The sequence below is a fragment of the Archocentrus centrarchus genome, chromosome 13 (assembly GCF_007364275.1).
Source record: "Archocentrus centrarchus isolate MPI-CPG fArcCen1 chromosome 13, fArcCen1, whole genome shotgun sequence".
In the NCBI taxonomy this organism is placed as follows: domain Eukaryota; kingdom Metazoa; phylum Chordata; class Actinopteri; order Cichliformes; family Cichlidae; genus Archocentrus; species Archocentrus centrarchus.
In genome coordinates, this window is record NC_044358.1 from 30142688 (window position 1) to 30161961 (window position 19274).

Consider the following 19274-nt stretch of genomic DNA (forward strand, 5'->3'; position numbering starts at 1 on the left):
CAACAGACATTTTGGCCCCTGCAGGACCCCATTCCAAACATCATCAAATCAGTCTGGGATTACATGAAGAGACAGAAGCGCAGTCTTAATCTACAGAGGAACTGTGTGATAATTCTACCCTTAAATATATTGTGGCTCTGTGATTTTGTTTTGGAAAATAGTTAATAGAAAGGTAGCAAATTCTTAAAATGAGTCTGACATGCAAATCTTTTTAATTCTGTTCCAAAATATTCCTTAAAATATCTTAATTTTAGAAGTGTTATAATCACAAGTCATAGATCTCTGAGCCCAGTTATACTTTGCTAACATTTGATTAGGCACAGAATGAGATTATTATGAAGGTGCTAAAGACATCCTGGCAAACCAAGAGTGAAATCTACACATACTCTGGATTATCAAGATCAATATTCAGACTTTGAGGCCACAGTGTTGCTTCACCAGGCTCAGAACTATGCAGAGCTTTGCTCAAGGTAACTTCCAAAGTTACAAGAGGCCTGACAGCGCTGAGGATTAAACCAACAGATTAGGAGGAAAGCCCACTTCACCCATAAACAAAGACACACAATTAGACATTAGTGTTGCAAAACGTCCATGCAATGTGTGGCTGCTTTAGGAAAAAAAAAAAAAAAAAAAAAAAAAGTTTGTTTACGCTGACACAGACACAAACATGCCAAAAGTAGAAAACACTGAAGATGTGAGTGAAAAAATCCTATCTGCATTTCAATCTGCTAATGTTCATAGTCTACATTGAAACCAGTGACACAGAATATCCTTAATGTAAAATTGATGGTAATTCAGTTGCATCAACATGGCTACTGTAGTTGGTCTCAGCTGTGAATGTGATGTTATTTTCTCCATATGTGAAATTAGTGTTTACTTTTAAGATCCAATAACAATTCCCTTGTTACTACATTCTTGGCAGGTTAATGCTGTAAGAAGGTTTCTTCTCTGTGCGTGTATGTGTGTGTGTCCATATACATGGTGCATGATACATGTGTGCCAACCACTGATCTCTATGTGTACAGTACTTACAAATTCCCTCCCAGGGTGCATATGCCTTTGAAGCTCAGCAGGGTAGTCTAATAGCTTTTAATTTTAATTAAATTTCTCTCTCAATTAATAACCTATATAATTCCCTAAGTGGTTCCAAGTTTTAGAGGTGCTGCATTAGTCATTAGCCAATTGCTCCGTAATGGGAAGGCTTTGCGCTGAGTCAGCAGAAACCTGAAGTTGGCGGGTTCATCCCATAAAGTCTAAACTCAGAGAATTTGATGTGATTATGCACACGAACATGGGGCAAAAAATATAATTAAAAAGGAAAGCAAACAAGACTTGTTAACGATACTTGTGTGACCACGGAGTGGAAGAAGTGATTAAAAAAAAAAAAAGTGAGTGGGAATTAGTCCAGTCAGAAACACACTCATATTATATTGCATAATAGTTCATGTAATAGTTTATTTGCAGATTTATCACGTACTGTATACTCTGTTATCTTGGGTTGCATCTGCTCATTTTAAATAAGAGTGACCAGATGAAGAAAACTTACGCTCAGTGAGGACAGCAATGCTGTCATTTGCTGTGACTGCTTGCTTTTAGCCAAGTATAGTTTGCCAGTATAGTTCAAATACTGAAGAGCTAAGGCAAGCAAATTCCCGATCCTGAGTTAGTTCATGGCACGTTTCCCTTCGTGTTACTGGCGACCCCCCCCCCCCCCCTGCACCATTTCCTATGGATTTCCCAAAAAAAAAAAAAAAAAAAAGTTTCCTCTGTCGCCTCTCTGCACTTCCTCGTTCTACTTTGCAAAGTGTGTTCGAACAGTAATGTAAAGTACTTCATTACAATACAAACCATAGATAGATATCCACTCTAACCTAACACCTAAGCATCTCACCCACAGACCCACAGCAGTCTAGACGCTCACACGCCGTGCGCACGCGCCACTCATTTGGTCTGACGCCCTAACTTTCATAGTGCAGATGCGTTAGAAACTGGAGAACTATGCGGGATATTTCTCAGTGACAGAACAGAATTTTTGGTTTCACAGTGATAAGAAGTTCGGCGCCTACACTCGCCCCTCTGACCGTGAGCGTAGCTATATTATCCTCCACCTGAGTTTTGCACTTGGTACGTCTGTGCGCGCATAACTTTTAAAAGAAGGCAAAGACTTCCAGATTTTGGCACTTTGGCACAAGACGGGACCTCGAGTGCGTCAGGCTTCATGCGCTGGAAGCAACAAGTGACTCCAGTTTACGGGTAAAGGAGAGAAAGATTCAAACCTCAAAGTTATTGGAAATGTTAATGGACAGCTTTAGACAACTTTAAAGTACATCATCTTTCCCTTGAGCCACAAGACGGTGAAGAGGACATTTACAAAATATTACTGCTGTTCGTTTTAACGTATCATTTCTAGCACCATGACAGGACCGGTGTTTTTCCACATGTGGATGGTTGTAATTTTGGGAACTATAACCGGAGTTGTGAGGGCTCAGGTCTCTACGGCCAGAGTGATGAGGGGCAACAACAGAAGAGACGGTGAGATGCGTTTTTTTTTTTTCCTCCTTTAGCTTTAACATCGATGTAGCTTTAATGTCGTTAATAGGCTCAAATAATTAAGTGATAAACAGTCATTTAGGTGCACTGACTGCTCGTTTTGTGGTAGGCTGTGTGCGTGTGTGTGCGCGCAAATGACTGACTTGTCTGTTATGAGAGAAAACTTGGACACACTGGTGAAAGTTAAGTGATCTAAAGTAAGTGCAAAAGAAGCTGTGGACAAACAGCGAAATTTCGCTGTATAGCAGTGTTCCATTTTTTTCCCTGATTTTTGACAATGAAATAAAGAACAGGCACCACCTCACCCAACTGGATGATGAAAGCCTTTTGTAACACAATTACCGTCCATCTCTAAATAATTTAAGCTTAAGTCTTCAGATTCTCAGAGGCTTGTGGCTGTAAAAGTTTCTGGATATGTGCCATGCTTACTTTGCTCTTGTGCCTGAGGGTAAAGTCATGGTGAAGTACCTTTGAGTGTTGCACCCAAACAGCTGCAGCATTGCTTTTGGCTGGAAAGCATGAAAATACCTCTGTATTAGGTTCTAACTGGGATGGCTGCCCCTGAGACCTGTTTGACCAAACTCTCCTGTGTGGCTGTAGAAAACAAAAGGTTGCATGGAGAAGTAAGCCATGAATTAAGGTCTGACACATTATATACCCTAAGACCCATTAAACTGTGTGAAGTTTATTATTATTATTATGAATTGTTTATTTGCTGGGTGTTTTTGTGGTTTACCATTTTATGAGTCACCTCAGCCAAACCTGTCTGCAAATTTAACCACATTTTGAATCTAACCACATCAGTGTCAGAGTTTTATCATTTGAACCCAAGGGTGCAGCATCCACCTGAAGGATGTTTCACTGTCACCCTGTTAGATAAATGCATGTATTTACGCTTAATAATGTAGCACATCACAGTAGCCATTACTGTGCTGTAGGAGCATTATGAGGCAGAGGAAGAAAAGCAGTAAATGATAAAGAAATGGCTTGTTAAAAATTAAAAGTTGGTACTGTAAAAAGACAACAGTTGCATCAAAGTAGCAGCAGGATGAAAAGAAAACAGTATTAGTTGCAAAGATCAGAAGAAGGCAGTGTTACTAGAGTAAGTTTTTAAAATACTGTTGAAATATGAACTTTTAATACTTGTTCCAACTTTGTTTTTCTTTTTTCAGTGCTGCATCATAGCTCTGTTGAATATCTGTCTTGGCAGTTGCTATTGTTTTCGTGTTTCATGTTACTGAAGTCTGTCTGAGACTACAGTTGTAAACACAGCTATTCTACTCTTTTAGTTTGCCAGATACTCTGATACCAAAGTCAGTATTTAATAACAATATTTGACCTTTATGACCTTTATTACAGCAATTTCTATCAAGGCTCCAAACAGTTTCTCTTGTTTGTGTTGAGCTTTTATGCATTTTTGTTAAGAACTGTGTGTGTCATGAAGTTATTAGAGCCCAATAGATACTGTATATTGGCCAATATTAGTTATTTTCTGATATATCAGTATGGACATTTACAACAGTTGATAAATGGAAATTTTAAAAGTAAAGAAGATGTGGGAGAAACACCCTTCAGACATGTTATCAGTGTTGACGTTGCCTAGTTTGGCACTCTGCCCCTTTCCTGTTGAAACACCACAAACACAAGAACCAGCTGATATGAGTTGGGCAGAGTGTAAACATGTAAACCACGGCTTACTATGAGAATAAAACAAGATTATTTTTAAATTACACTGTCATATTACCTCAATAAGGACTCATAAATAAGTACACACAACAAATGTTAAGGAAATCATTTATATTTTGTCCTTCCATCCATTTTTTTCCCGCTTATTCGGGGCCAGGTCGCTGGGAGCAGCAGCCTTAGCAGAGAAGCCTAGACCTCCCTCTCTCCAACCAACTCCTCCAGCTTATGCGGGGGGAATGCTGAGGCATTCCCAGGCCAGCTGAGACATACTCTTTCCAGCGTGTCCTGGGTCTGCCCCTGGGCATCCTCCCAGTAGGACATGCCCGGAACACCTCACCCAAGAGGTGCCCTGGAGGCATCCTAGTCAGATGCCCGAACCACCTGAACTGGCTTCCTTCATCCCTCCTGGATGGCTGCACTCCTCACCCTATTTCTAAAGGACAGGCCAGCCACCCTTCAGAGGAAGCTCATTTCTGCTGCATATATCCTTGTTCTTTCGGTCACTACCCAAAGCTCGTGACCATGGGTGACGGTACAGATGTAGATTGAAAGCTATGCTTTTATGCTCAGCTCCCTCTTTACCACAATGAACCAGTGCGGCATCTGCATCACTGCAGTCGCAGCCCCAATCCATCTGTCATTATACTGCTCTCTATCCCGAGATACTTAAACTCCTCCACTTGGGGCAACAACTTGTCCCTGACTCATCCCAGGTCCAAAAAGCACATGTAGATTGGATGGGCAAACTCCTACGCACACTTGACTATCCTTGAGAGGATAAAGAGCTGATCCAGCGAACAGGACGAAAACCACATTGTTCCTCTTGAATCCAAGGTTCGACTAACATACTCTCCTTTCCAGCACCCCAGCATAAACCTTCCTAAGGAGGCTGTGGAGTGCAGTCTCCCAATAGTTGGAGAACACTTTCTGGTCCCCATTCTTAAAGATGGGCTTTTCTACCAAGACAGTCCTACAATATCCAGAGCCTTTAGGAACTCAGGAATGTTGTCCTCTTCAGGGGCCCTGCCACCAAGGAATTGTTTAACCACTTCAGTGACCTCACCCCCAGTGATGGGTGAGTCATCCCCCTCATCCCCAGAGTGACATATTTGGCAGTCCTATTAAACATTACATTTATATCTGTTTATCAACAGATTATTGAAATAAATTCAGTGTGGCATTAGAGTTTGCAAAAGTCATTAAAACAACAGTGTTTAATCAGTCTAAGTCACAAGAGTTTTAGAGATGAAAGGGTAACTCTTTTTACACACTCACACTAAATAAGATGAGGTCAGCCATTTGATAAGAGAGCCTCCTGACACAGTTGTCAAACCTTTTATATTTTGTGATAATACTAAATCAGAGTGATGTTTCAAAGTGAAATCACAGTCACGTGGAATTGAAGCAGCTGTTGAGTCACACTCATTGTTAGATGCTTAGATTTAACAGCTCTTTAATCCATTGCATAGTCTTAAAATAATACACTGCTGAGAAGTTATCTTTACTTGTGTGTTTGTATCTAGTTTTTGCCAAAACAGATGGCTTATGTGGAATATGAGAGCTTGGCTCTGTTATTTGATTGACTGGAACTGATTAGAGTTGTTTCTATGTGCAGGAGTGAACCTAAAGCTGATAGGGCCTCCCCAGTTTTCTTTTATCCATTAACCATTGCGAATGTGCTCGTGTGTGTATTTGTGTGTAAATGTTCTGACGGAATGCCTTAGCTTATTTCAAGGAATTCCCCCCAAGGTTTTCCTCTCCTGTATTTGTTCAGCATTTTTCTCATTCTTTTTGCCTGCTATTGAAGTGAGTCTACGTGCGCATTAAAGGGGTTTGGGTGGTGTGGAGATGGGAGGGTGGGGGTAAGCCAGGGAGACAGCGCCTTTTTGTAGAAAAGGAAACACAAAAATACACATGTAAACACATACAACAAAGTAAACACTATTTGGCCTTTCTGCTCAGAGCAATTTGTCATCTCCACTGAAAAGACCAGATGACCCAAATACGATAAAAACTAATACACAAGCACAAACATACACACATGCTCAGCCACTACCATCAAAAACATCATAAAATATCACAGATGTTTCCCAGACTGCTTATATTATGATAGCTGCTCTAATTGTTGTTCTAGATAATTATTATACCAATAGCAATTTAGGGAAACGTGTTAATATGCAGCACACTGTGCAGTGAAATATTTAGAAATTGATGTTAAGTGTGACTGCCCTACACTGGCTTTTAAGAGAAGCATAACTCAATACTATCTGAGTGAATTCAGTATTCATCTCAGCGAAATGATATCCTCAGGTTTTCAGAATGTATTAGAAAATCATGTTGCATGCAAAAACCCACGCTATCATCATAGCTGCCTTAATTCTTCTTGGCATAGATTCAACAAGGTGCTGGAAACATCCATCAGAGATTTTAGTCCATGTTGACATGACAGCATCACACAGTTGCTGCAGATTTGTCAGCTGCACATTCATAATGAGAATTTCCCATTCTACCAGTGAACTCATAGTCAAGAAACCAGTTTGAGATGATTTGAACTTTGTAATATGGTGTGTTATCCTGCTGGAAGCAGCCATCAGAAGATGGGTACACTGTGGTCATAAAGGGATGGAGATGATCAGCAACAAAACTCAGGCAGGCTGTGGTGTTAAAATAATACTCAGTTGGTACTAAGGGCCCCAAAGTGTGGCACGAAAATATTCCCCAGAACATTATACTGCAACCAGTGGTATGATGAACCCAGGATACAAGGCATCGTGAATCCATGCTTTCATACCATCTGAATGTTGCAGCAGAAATCGAGACTCTTCAGACTAGGCAAAAATTTTGCTGAGCCTGTGAAAATGTGGTCTGTGGCTGTGGCCTTATGTTTCAGTATCCCATCTGCTATTCTTTCTGCTGCTACCTTGGTTGTAACAAGTGGTTATTTGAGGTATTGTTGCCTTCCTATCAGCTCAAAGCAGTCTGGCCATTCTCCTGTGATCTCTGACATCATACTTGGTTTGACCAAGGCTGCATGGTGTGTGTGTGTGCATATATATATATATATATATATATATATATATATATATATATATATATATATATATATATATATATATATATATATATATGGGGAAAACAGAAATATAAGATGGATATTTGGTGAAATATTAATCTAGTTAATATAACATCAACAACTCCTGATGGAATCATGTAAGGAGCCTTCCTCCTATCATAGCCTGTACTGCATTTTTTATGTAAATTAAAAACTGCTGACATCAGCTGTACTGGAAATGCTAAAATATTCATTTTTAATTAATTTTTATCCATATAGTATATTAAGATCTGTCCTTGTAATATTTAATTTTATCGTGAAGCTGGGCTAATCTGAATGCACACAAATGTGTTTAGCATACTGAGGTCTAAGGCAGATGTGCAACTTTTTGAGAATGAGGTAACGTGAAATTCTTCAGAGATATAAGAGCACTATCTTCCTTTAACTGTTTGCTTCAGGATTATGGAAGTTATGCAAAACTAAAACATGCACAGAAACTGAATTTGAAAGCATATCCCATATTCAGGGGGGTTTATGGTACCACACTTGTGTCCAGTTTCAGAGGTATTTGCCCTTGCAACCTACGTAGGTATGCAACCTACACAGACATGTTTGTGTGCAGTCCTCTGAAAAACCAGCGGGTCCCAGCTCAGCGTAGATAACACAGTACATCAGAAAAGAAGAAAAAAAACCCCTGAAAAACACAGACAGTGGCTAGGATGGACACGTTTCCTTGTTTTTAACAGTCACTTCAGCTCTTTGCATGTTATAATGTCAGTCCTCTCTGCAGCTGGCGGAAGAGCAAGCATGAATAGCCCACAGACTGGTTGTTTGTGACATTGCCACCTGGTGACAGTAAAGAATTGCAACATGTAGACGACTGTAGAAAGCTGTGCGTAGGCTCTGTATAGGACCAAAGTACAACTATGTTTGAGCCATGAGCATGCATGCTCTCATGCACCACACACACTTGGAGTTACACTTTAGAGAGTAACCGTGATCGCAGTTAATCCCAATGAAAACCAATTCTTAACAACTAGCAAAAAGGTTTCGGTGTTTTTGTTGTGAAACCATCATTTAGTCATTGAGTGCATCTGCTGACTTTGCTGGACAGAGATGATAACTTATATTCCTAGTAGTGAGCACAATATTTTTTTTTTTATTAAGAGTCTTGGCAAATCCTTCTGATTTCCTCTCCTCTTTCTTCCAATAATTCTTATCTTTTGCCATCCTCTCGGTGCCGTCTTATCAGTCTGTGCCTCACTACATATCACTTCATCTCTCCAGATCCTCCTCTTTCAATCTCTCCCTTTCTCATGTCTGTCTCTATCTCCCAGTCTTCACCCATCTGTTTCAGCTGTTTTTAATCAAAAGCTATTTCACCCCGTTGGCTCTGTAGGCAAATACAATGTGACAAACAGTGTCACAGACATGCACACCGGCGTGCTAAGACAAAACAGAGACACCTGCAAAAGGATAACACATTTAGTCAAATGTGGTTTGTAAACCCACAGATATTCTATCAGACACTGTGGATGCACCTGAATGACCTTTATTTACTTGCCTACTGAAAAAAGGGGCACAGATTGCGAGAAATAAGCAAAAAGCCACACGCTGAACTGTAATTCACATAGCTACTGGTACAGATAATGTCCTCACAAAAAATATGTTTGCATTATCAGGAATTGTGATGTCCTGCGGGCTTTCAATGTTTTTTAGAATTCATTGTGACCAGCAACACAAAGTGGCACAATCATCCACTAATCAAAACAGTCTATTTCATCCATGCACCACCAGACTTGCAATACACTAATGGAAACCCTTTGAAGAATAGTTCAAGGTAGAGATTCATGTTTGACTAACCAATTTCACCTTTATATCCTCTATATAGCTTTTCCAAGTGTTTATATTCTTGTGGAACTGTGTATTCAATTTTCCATTTCCTGGACAACTTTAAGGACTCTTTTCCTTCATGTTGGCTTAAAAGTCGAGATCCAAAGTTTGTACTTGACCTTCTTGAGCATCACCTGACAACACAACACCTGAGTGGACTAGAGTAATGATGTCAGTGCTAAGTTCAACAGCATGAGAAAGTGGAAGTGATGTAAAGAGTACACCAGAAGTCTGAAACCCAGGCAAGCAGGCGAACGAGTGAATACAGATCTTTTTTTTTTGAACTTACGCACATGCTTCATTATCATAAAATACAAAATACAGTGATTCTGTATTATGTGTTACATTACGATATCTCTCTGGGAAGCAGTTTGTCAATAATGTATGTTGAGAGAAATCCAATATTATATATATTGCTTTATCAATAGTTTGTCCAATGCCTAATGCCCATGAACCCAGTCACACCATCTTATTATATCACACAAGCCTTGACGAACTGAATAATAACAGGATGTAAATGGGTTCCAAATGTTTCTGTGTGACTATATTATACACAGGGGTGACAGGAGGGAGGACTATGACTGAGGTTATTTGGAATTCATGAGTCAGATTCAGGACACCCAACATGAAGCTACTCCCCAACCGCCCACCCAGGCTGATTCAAACACAATTACAGGATCTCCCTTTCAAGGGAATCCCCCAGTAAACACTTTTCATCCAGCACATACACCCACTTTGCCTCATGAGCCAAAGTTACCCCACCTCTAAATGTTTGGCAGATGGTCTTTTCCTCCCCTGCACAGAAAAAAATAGGGTGGTGACCAGTTGAACAGTGTGGTGGAAGAGGAGTGTGTGCTGTTTGTGTTACGAGGGGGTGGGGGGCAAAAGGTGAAATTATGGCTTGGAAATAGAGTGGAACTAGGTGTAGACTCATGCACGATGTGGTGCTCATATTTTAGGAGGCGGAGAGGCCAGTGGGAGAGAAGTGGAAGTTTGAAAGGAAGCTTAGAGGGCACAGAGGAGGAGAACAGGGAAAAGGTGTGTAGAAAGAGATATGCCAAGTTAAAAGACCTGTCCTTCTACTTTTCTGCCCTGTCAGCTTCCAAAGATATATAGTGAGACCAATTGCGAGCCAAACGGACAGAGAAGATGAAGGTAAGCAGAACTGATAGAAGAGGGAAAGATAAGCTATTTCTGAAGAGGGAGGGGGCGGGATCAAGAACCAGTTCCAAACATCAGCAGATTATCTGATCTTAGGATTTGATTAAAAAAAAAAAACCTACATTAAAATTAACAATGGTCATAGTAATGCAAAATAAATATTGTCCTTTCACCTGTTCCATTAAATAAACAACAATGAATTTTACAATATTATTATAAGTTTACAGATAAACAAAACAAGCAAACAAAACAACAGTATCTAATATGCTCCATTAGGCACAGCGATGTGAGAATCCAAGAACTGCAGATTCGTGATTTAAAGGAGAATTAACCATGACCAAATCATCTTACAGAAATGTGGTTATAGAGGTTCCAGACCAATTTAGAAAAGCATCATCACAAAAAAATTAGTGATGAGGAAAGTTTTGTAGTAAATATTTCTTTCCCTTACATTATTAGGAACATGTTTATAATCTAATGGAATCCGATGAAATAGCTGTGTTGCATTTGCACTTCTACCGAGCTTAAACATTTTAATTTTCCCTTTATTTTTCTAAAATGATCATTTTTCTTTATGTTTCTTATACATGAACTTAGTACAGTGTTTGGAGAACCCCTGTACACAGTTGCACACATTTTCTCAACTGTTGCACACAAAAGAAGACAGCATCAGTTGTTGGTTTAGGCGAGAGTACTAGATGCAGGAGTCAGGAGACATCCCTTTTGCTAGCTGTGAATATACAGCTAATGAATTTAGTCCTACATTTGCTCATATTATACTTACAGGGCAGCTTATTAGGTACTGGGTCGGACCTCCTTTTGCCTTCAGAAATGCCTTCATTGCTTGTGACATGGATTCAGCAACGAGTTGGAACCATTCCTCAGAGATTTTTGTCTATATTGAAATGATAGCATCATGTAGTTGCTGCTGATTTGTCAGCTGCACATACATGATCCAAATCTCTGTTCTACCACATCCCAAAGTTGCTCTATTGGATTGAGATCTTTTGACTGTGGAGGCCATCTCAGTGCAGTAAAGTCAGCAACAATACTCTAGTAGACTGTGGCATTTAAACGATCCTCAGTCGGTACTAAGGTGCCCAAGTGTGCCAAGAAAATATACCACCACCACCACCAGCAGCCTGAACATTGATGCAAGGCAGGATGGCTCCATGATTTCATGTTGTTTATACCCAATTCTGATCCTACTGTCTGAACATTGCAGCAGAAATCAAGATTCATCAGACCAGGCAATAGCTTTTTCAAACTTCTCTTGTCCAATTTTGGTGAACCTGTGTGAATTGTAGCCTTAGTTTCCTGTTCTTAGCTGACAGGAGTGGCCCCCGGTTTGGTCTTTGTTGCAGTAGCCCATCAGCTTCAAGGTTCCACATGTTGTGTATTCTTCTGCATACCTTGGCTGTAACGAGGTTATTTGAGTTGCTGTTGCCTTCCTAGCAGTTCGAATTAGTCTGACCATTCACCTCTGACCTCTGGCATCGATGTGGCATTTTCACCCAGACAGCTTCCACTCACTGGATATTTTTTTTGGACCATTCTTTGTTAACCCTTCAAATGGCTGTGTGGGGAAATCTCAGTAGATCAACAGTTTTTGAGATACCCAGACCAGCTTGTGTGGCACCAACAACCAGGCTATGTTCAAAGTCACTTAAAGCACCTTACTTCTCCGTTCTGATGCATTAGCAGGTCGCCTTGAGTTTGTTTATTTGCTGCCATGTGATTGGGTATTTGTATTAATGTGCAGTTGATTCCATAATTTTAGTAACCTCGTAATGGTGTCCTTTCCTAGCCAGATCTCACTCGGAAAACACATTTTGATCTTAAGGAACTTCCTGGTTAAATTATAATTTAAAAAAGAAAGGTGCTTTTAAGAAAATGACCTGTTTTTTCTCACATAGGAATTACCAAAGTACACAGTCACCTATTCATATGAGTGGGTGACTGTGTCCAAACTTTTGACTGGTAGTGTGCATAAATTACATTACCATTTGGATATTTGCATTGTGACGCATTTGACTGTCTTACATTGAAACGGTTTCCTAATATCGTATCCACCCAAATGATACACATGAGGGGGAAACTGCCTTCATATTTATTGTTCCCCCTGCTAAAGTGAGCTGCAAACATTACAGGAGAATAAAAAACTCTAATGTGTGGTCATGCCAAAAGTGGGATAATGCAAAAATATTGTAGTAGAAAACTTTATAGTATTTTGCAGTCTATACAGTGTGGAGACGTTGATTACTGAAGCTTCGCTTGTTAATGCAAGCTTGTTATGAGTTGTGCAGAATCATTTATCTCTGCTGATGTGTATTGTCTTCCTTAGCTATAATAACTGAATTTACAAGCCAGCAAAGCACTTTTGAAAATGAGCTGAGTTGGGGACTCAGTAGAGGAGAATTAGAGAGTGAGATAGAGAGAAAGGGAGACAGATGTTTAGTCCTTGTAGAGTGTCAGTCTTGGCAGCTGAGCCATCTGAGTGCCAAATAACAGGGTTCAAATAACAGAGGAGGGAAAGAAGGAGGTGGAAGGTGCATAGAAACAAAAAGTGATTGGACTAGTGGATGGAACAGAACAAAAGATTTAAAAGAGAATGAAGGTTAAAGAAGATAAAGAGAATGACGGTTGCAAGAAAGGAAATCTGAGTTTTTGGAGGGTATGGCAGAGAGCAAGGATGAGAGAGGGGAAGAAATTAATAGAACTGGAAAAAGTGGGAAGCTAACTAAGTAGGAATTTATAACTGTATACTGTAGCAGACAGGAGGTTGAGCGGGGTGAAACAAAGAGGGAGAACTAAAGAAAGGGAGGAGCGAGATGCTGCATTCTGCCAATGTCTTACAAAAAACAGCTGACAAGCAGATGAAAGAAAGAGCTTGTGAAAGTAAGAGGGATAACTTGAGACAACAGAAACAGAGTGATGGATATGAAGAGAGACTGTAGAGGTGTGAAAAGAGTGATATAGAGTGGATGGCATCACAGAGAAGAAGTATGAGTGGGAGAGGGTTGTGCTGAATAAGCAGTGGATGTGAGATAAACATGAGATTGAGGGATAAGAAGAGGATAGGAGGAGACAAAAGTTTGGAAAGAGAGAGGGAGGGGGGGAGTCTCTGAATAGAGATTCACAGCACCCCCTCAACCTCAGAGAACCACAGATGAATAAGAATGAAGAATAATAATAGGGAGAAAACACAGTGTGAAGAAAAGGGAGTGTGTACTTTGAAGGCAGTAGATTAGCTGCATACTGAGCTTCTCTCGCAGCGTTGACTCTGCCCCGGTCCTTCACAAACAATGCTAATGCGAGTCAACAGTAAATGCATGTGAGAACTGCTGATCTGTTTGTATGAGTGTGCTAAAGATACAAGAGAGGAGGATTGCATTTGTGTTAATATGGTGGTTGAGTCCAATAATACCTTCTGGCTTGTAAAATTGTTATTTACTTATCTCAATTGATATCCCTTCATTTTCCCTAAAACTACTCAGCTGCAAAGCAGCATTTCAGCTCAAATGTAACTTATAATGTATCAAAAAGTGAAGACTACTTGTACGTAGCTTACAGAGTGAAAAAAGTGAGTCTTTGGGTGAAAGTGTTAAAAACAGTAAAATAAATAAATAAAAACAGAAAATGCCTACTTAAGGTGCCTGACTTCCACGAGCTGTCAGAACAGCTTCGACTTCCTATTTACACAAACAAATTAACTATAATTATCAATGCCACTATAGTTGTAGTTGCAGCAGGTGTGTTAATTACATTGATGTCCCTTGGTGCAAGGTGGTACATTGAAACATGCTCTCTGAGGGGACTGAGAGTGAAATTAATAGAATCTGTCTTGCAGCTATTTGGCAGTTATTTAGATTTGAGTTGGAAAGCTGTTCAACTATATCACGCTGCAGGGAAAATAAGTGCATAAAACCAAAAGCTGTTAACATCCTCAGTGTGGCACAAGAATAACTGAACCAATTTTGCATCTACCACAAAGTCAAAATGATTTCCTGCTGAGCTACATTGAAGGTAAGTTTGACCTTATGGCTCTGTAGGGTTCAGCCCATGATTGTTTGTTTTTTAGCCCATTTAACCTCATGGGAGTACTTCTTAAAAAATGGCTCACGCTTTGGTCAGATTACTTAATTAGTAATGTTACACACAGGATTCAAAATTAAGATATAATTGTTTTGGATCTCTTTTGGATTATTTCAAAATCAAAGACTGAAAATATTGTACTAAAACTAAGAAGTCAGTCAGTTGTGAACACAGCCATGAAATGCTAAATTATATAGAATAGTTACATCAAGTGCATAAATAGTATTGTAGTGGATACTAACCATTAGTGGTGTCACAGTCACAGAAATTTAGTAGTCAGTACCAATATCAGTATAATTACACAGTTCTTGACACTCAATTTGATGCCACAGTAAAGATACATAAATGAATGAAATGTTTATTCCATGAACTTAAATATAAACTCAGGTGGTGTGATGGTTAGCACTGCTGCCTCACAGCGAGAAGGTCTGGGTTTTAATGGCCCGGGCCATGTGTTAGCCCTGCGACAGGCTGGTGTACAGGGTGTACCCTGCCTCTCGCCCTATGATAGCTGGTACAAGTTCATCTTGGTTTCACCTCTCACTTTTTTTTGTAACCAGAAGTTTGCTCCTTGCTGTAAACCCTGTGTATTTATATTATTGAGGGCATCTCTTGACACTCCTACCTCCTCAAGAGTTCTTAACCAAAGAATGAATTCTGCAATCATCCACTTTAGGTGTCTTCTGTGGTCTTTCGGGCCTTTTGGTGTTGCTGAGTTGGTATATTCCTTCTTTTTAAAAATTGTACCAGATTGTTGGTTTGGCCACTTCTAAAGTGTTTGCTATCTCTCTGATAGGGTTATTTTGATTTTTAAGCCTAATGATGGCTTCATTTGCACTGACATTTCTTTGGGCCTCATATTAAGAATTCCAGCAAAAAGCTACCTAATACAAGATCAACACTAGGAATGAAGTCCTTTTATGTTCTTAATTTGTCAAGAAATATTTAGGGAAAAGGCCTCACCTGACCATGATACTGCTTTGCAGTCAGTTGTCCAGTTACTTTTCAATTTGGAACCATTTGTGTATAAAAATGTGTGTAATTCCTAAACAGTAAATACAATATACTTTTGTTAAACCTCTTAAATTAAAGCCTAAAATCTGTGCTTTAATCACATCTTGGTTGTTTGATTTAAAATCCGCTGTGGCAGTGTACAGAAGCAAAATTACAAAAATAATGTGCCACTACACTAAAACGTGAAAAACGTAAGGGCTGAACTGTACACCTTTGTATAAGCCTATTTGCTGTTTTTCTTTAGGGCTGGGTTATCCTTGGGGGAAAATTATTCCCATTCCTCAATATCTGCTGCGCTGACCCGGAAGCATCCCTGTGCAGTATGTTGAGCTCAGACCCTTGTGACCAATAATCCACTCAACATATCCTGTTTTCTTGAAATGATCTGTGTCAATATGCCAAGGAATACTTTTTCAGACTTGCGTTCATACAAAACCGTATCGCTTTCTTACAATCCAGTTTGCCAAAGAAAAACAGTGGGTAGTAAAATGGATTTACTTCAAGAATTTTATATAGTAAGATTTCAAATAGTTGCCAGATTATTTCCTCAAGCTACACAAAGGAATAAAGTATTTCAGGTGTTTTCAATACCTTCTGAAACTTTAAAGTACAAGGAACAGATCCTGAAAAATGGTATGATACCGTTCATTTTCGTGCAACCAGGACTAAGTGAGGGGGAGAACATAAATGTCAGAAGTGACACTGCAGAAAGATGAGAGCAGGAGCTGCTCTCACCCCAAGAGATTCGTCCCCGCTGAAGGAAAGAGATAAACACTCTGTGTATTTATGCTGCGTGCTTTTTTTTCTATATGTGTGTTTGAGTGTGCGAAAGAGAAAGTGTGTTTGACAAATCCTCTAGTGCACTGTGAGAGCTATGTCTTTGTTACTCTGACAATGGTGCACTGACACAAATGAAAAAGATTCCTTTTTTCCTCCTCTGTCAAACACTTTTATCCTTCCTTCCCCTACTGTCAGCGTTTCTCCCCATATTCTCCCTCACTCTCTCTGATTCTCAGTTTGTGTATCTCAGCATTCCTCACACCATCTCCTACCCTCTACACCCTGTCTCCTCTCGTCTTCATTAGCTTTCCCTCTCCTGTTTTCATTTCATCATTAACTCTCTGAATATTGGTATCTGAGCAGCAGAGAGTGAAGAGGAGGGAGCTGCAAGTGTTGAGGGAGAGAAGCAGAGAATTATAAACACAGAGCAGAGAGTGAGAAATGGGGATAGGGGACCTGGATAGCAGTAAAGGGAGAAGACATTGTTAGAGGGATATCAAAGAGGGAAAATGAGAGAGTGTGGCAGAAAGAAAACTTATGGCAGAAAAAGGAAACAAAAGAAGACAGAGAAACAAAGAAAGAAATGACAGGAGGATGTGCTGTGTGCCACTGTGGAGCCCACAGAAGGATAAGTGATCCCAGTGGTAGATAGAAGGTCAGATACTCACTGACAGTGAGACCACTGTTTAACCCTACACTAAGACCACACACACACACTCACACACACACACACACACACAGGCAATGCTGTGTGCATAGTTCCTACAACAAACACAAACGCACATTTGCAGACACACACACACAGCTGATGTGAGGCGAGCAGACTGAGAGCAGGATGGCTGTCAAAACATCAGCATCTGCTCAGGATCACACACAGCGCTCAGAGCAAACACACACACAAACATACATCTAGCAAACATCGTCCAAGCCGCCCTTAGAGGGATCAAGTCTGATTTTTGATAAACTTGTGCTACCCCAGCTGGGGCTTAACAAAAACACGCGCACACACATACACGCGAGCAGATACTGCCACAGCCCAGCACAATTTCCCCCTCATTTCTTCTTTTATAAAGCAGAAAGGTTACAGTTTTTTTTGGAATAATGAAAACAAAAAATTAAAGACAAATAAGCTTGTTTGCAAATGAAATTCAGTGAATGTTGATCATGATGTGGTTGCAAATACTGTATAAGGTGTGTTTAAATCAGTGTGCATCGTTATGCAACTATCAGTGTGAGTGTGGGTATGTATGCGTGCAAATCAGGGCTAATTGATTGTCCTCGTCAGCCCTGCTGTTCAGACTGCAGTAGCTGTCAGCAGGAGCCAACTGCTGCTCTAACAAGCCTTACAACCACACACTTTTATATTCTCACAAGCACACGGATTATCGCGTTAACTCTTAATGCAGAGACACACAGACTCGCGCTAAATGTACAGTCATAGAACATACAAATTCATGCAGACAGGCAGCTCGAGAGATCTAGAAAACCCATTTGCATGATGGGTGTTACCTAAAGAATCAACAGTTGGTTTTGTTTTTTAAGGCCTTATTAGTAAAGGTGCGGCATTAAACAAAGAGATACTATAAAATATAATGTAATGCAGGCGACAGGCAACACTCTGCATTAAGCCACGCTTACTATATAGACACACAAGCTCAGATGGGGAGGATATTGCTGATGAGCGCTCAGTAAATACACTCCATCATAGAGTTTGAGGTTATGTCAGGACAAGACCCTCTCATGTCTCATCCTTTGCGTCTCTCTATCCTGCCCCTCCCTCAGAACCTCCTTACAATCTGTTGTTACAACTTGAGCTGGTTCCCCACACCTACCTGCTTTCTCCTCTAACTTTCTCTCCTGCTTGCAGGCATGGATTTCTCTCTCCCCCCCCCCCCCCCCCAGGTCTTCCTTCCTCTTTTCTCCATGTCCTCCTGTCAGTCTTTCTTTTAACATCATTTCAAGGAAATTTTTCTTCCATCTTCCTTATTTAGCAAGATGGAGAAAGATGTCAGACACCATACTGTGACTCCTTATCTATCCTTCAGCTGGTGTAGCACTGTATTTGTGTATGTGTACCACACAGCATGTGCAACACTATGGCCAGAAAAGTGTTTATTCATGTTATGCATAAGCCACAATCTGTATTCAGCTTAGATGTTGGAGAACAAACTTTCTGAAAGAAATACCCACAAGCTTCAGACTTAGTTACTGTATTCTATGTTCTTGTAAAATAATCAAAAAAAAACTGTTGTAAAAATGTTATTAGCTTTAGTAATGCTGTGCAATAAAGGGAACAAGAGTAAGTGACATTACTGACATAAATTAGGGTCTAGTATGCGTCGTTAGCATGCCATAATGTATTGTTGCAGTGGCAAATGTGTTGACTATGAAACATGATTTAATCTGCATTGATTATGCATTTGAGCCCCATCTCCCTAATTCGATTTCTGTGTTTATGTGAATATGTCATGCATCCATGCATCTGCTTATGCATGGTGCCTCTGCATTCATGTGTCAAGGCTGCCAGAGTCGTTCAGCCACAGTGTCTCCACTGACCTGTCCTCAGTGCTGATTCAGCGAATGTTGTTCCCCCTACTGCATTATTCAGCGAGCTTAGCCAAGGTGTTAAACAGGAGCACATCACTGCAGAGGATGGGAGCATGCTAAGTGGACTGCCAGAAGGTGAGGAGAAGGTAGAGATGTTAACTTACAGTGCTATGGAGAGATTAGCTTATAGAAACAAAACTAAAGCTGATTTAAGGATGTTAAAATCCAAAGTAAATCTACTTGACTTTTTAATTCTGATTAATATATTATCCCACTGTGTAAGGTATAAGTACTGTGGCAGATTGTCACGGTCACAATAAGAACATCTAAGTACCTCATGGGACATGAGAACAAGTAATGTGGCTTAAATATCTAAACCACTGGCTTGTCTTGATTGTGGATTTGGAAATTGCTTGTGTACAAATCTAAAGAGCATGAAAACCAGAAATAATATTTTAAGCTGTTGATTTCCACTATACAGGAATTTCAAGCTTTA

At 40.0% G+C, this 19274-nt stretch overlaps 1 protein-coding gene across 2 annotated transcripts in view; it reads left to right on the forward strand.

Moving 5' to 3' along the window:
• Window positions 1-1976: 1976 nt before the first annotated feature.
• Window positions 1977-19274, forward strand: part of pdgfd (platelet derived growth factor d) — a 63415-nt gene continuing 46117 nt past the window's right edge. For both annotated transcript variants that reach the window (XM_030744644.1, XM_030744645.1), the window contains exon 1: window positions 1977-2532. In XM_030744644.1, coding sequence (XP_030600504.1) covers window positions 2415-2532 — 118 coding nt within the window. In that variant the 5' untranslated portion in view covers window positions 1977-2414. The remainder of the gene's footprint in view (window positions 2533-19274) is intronic.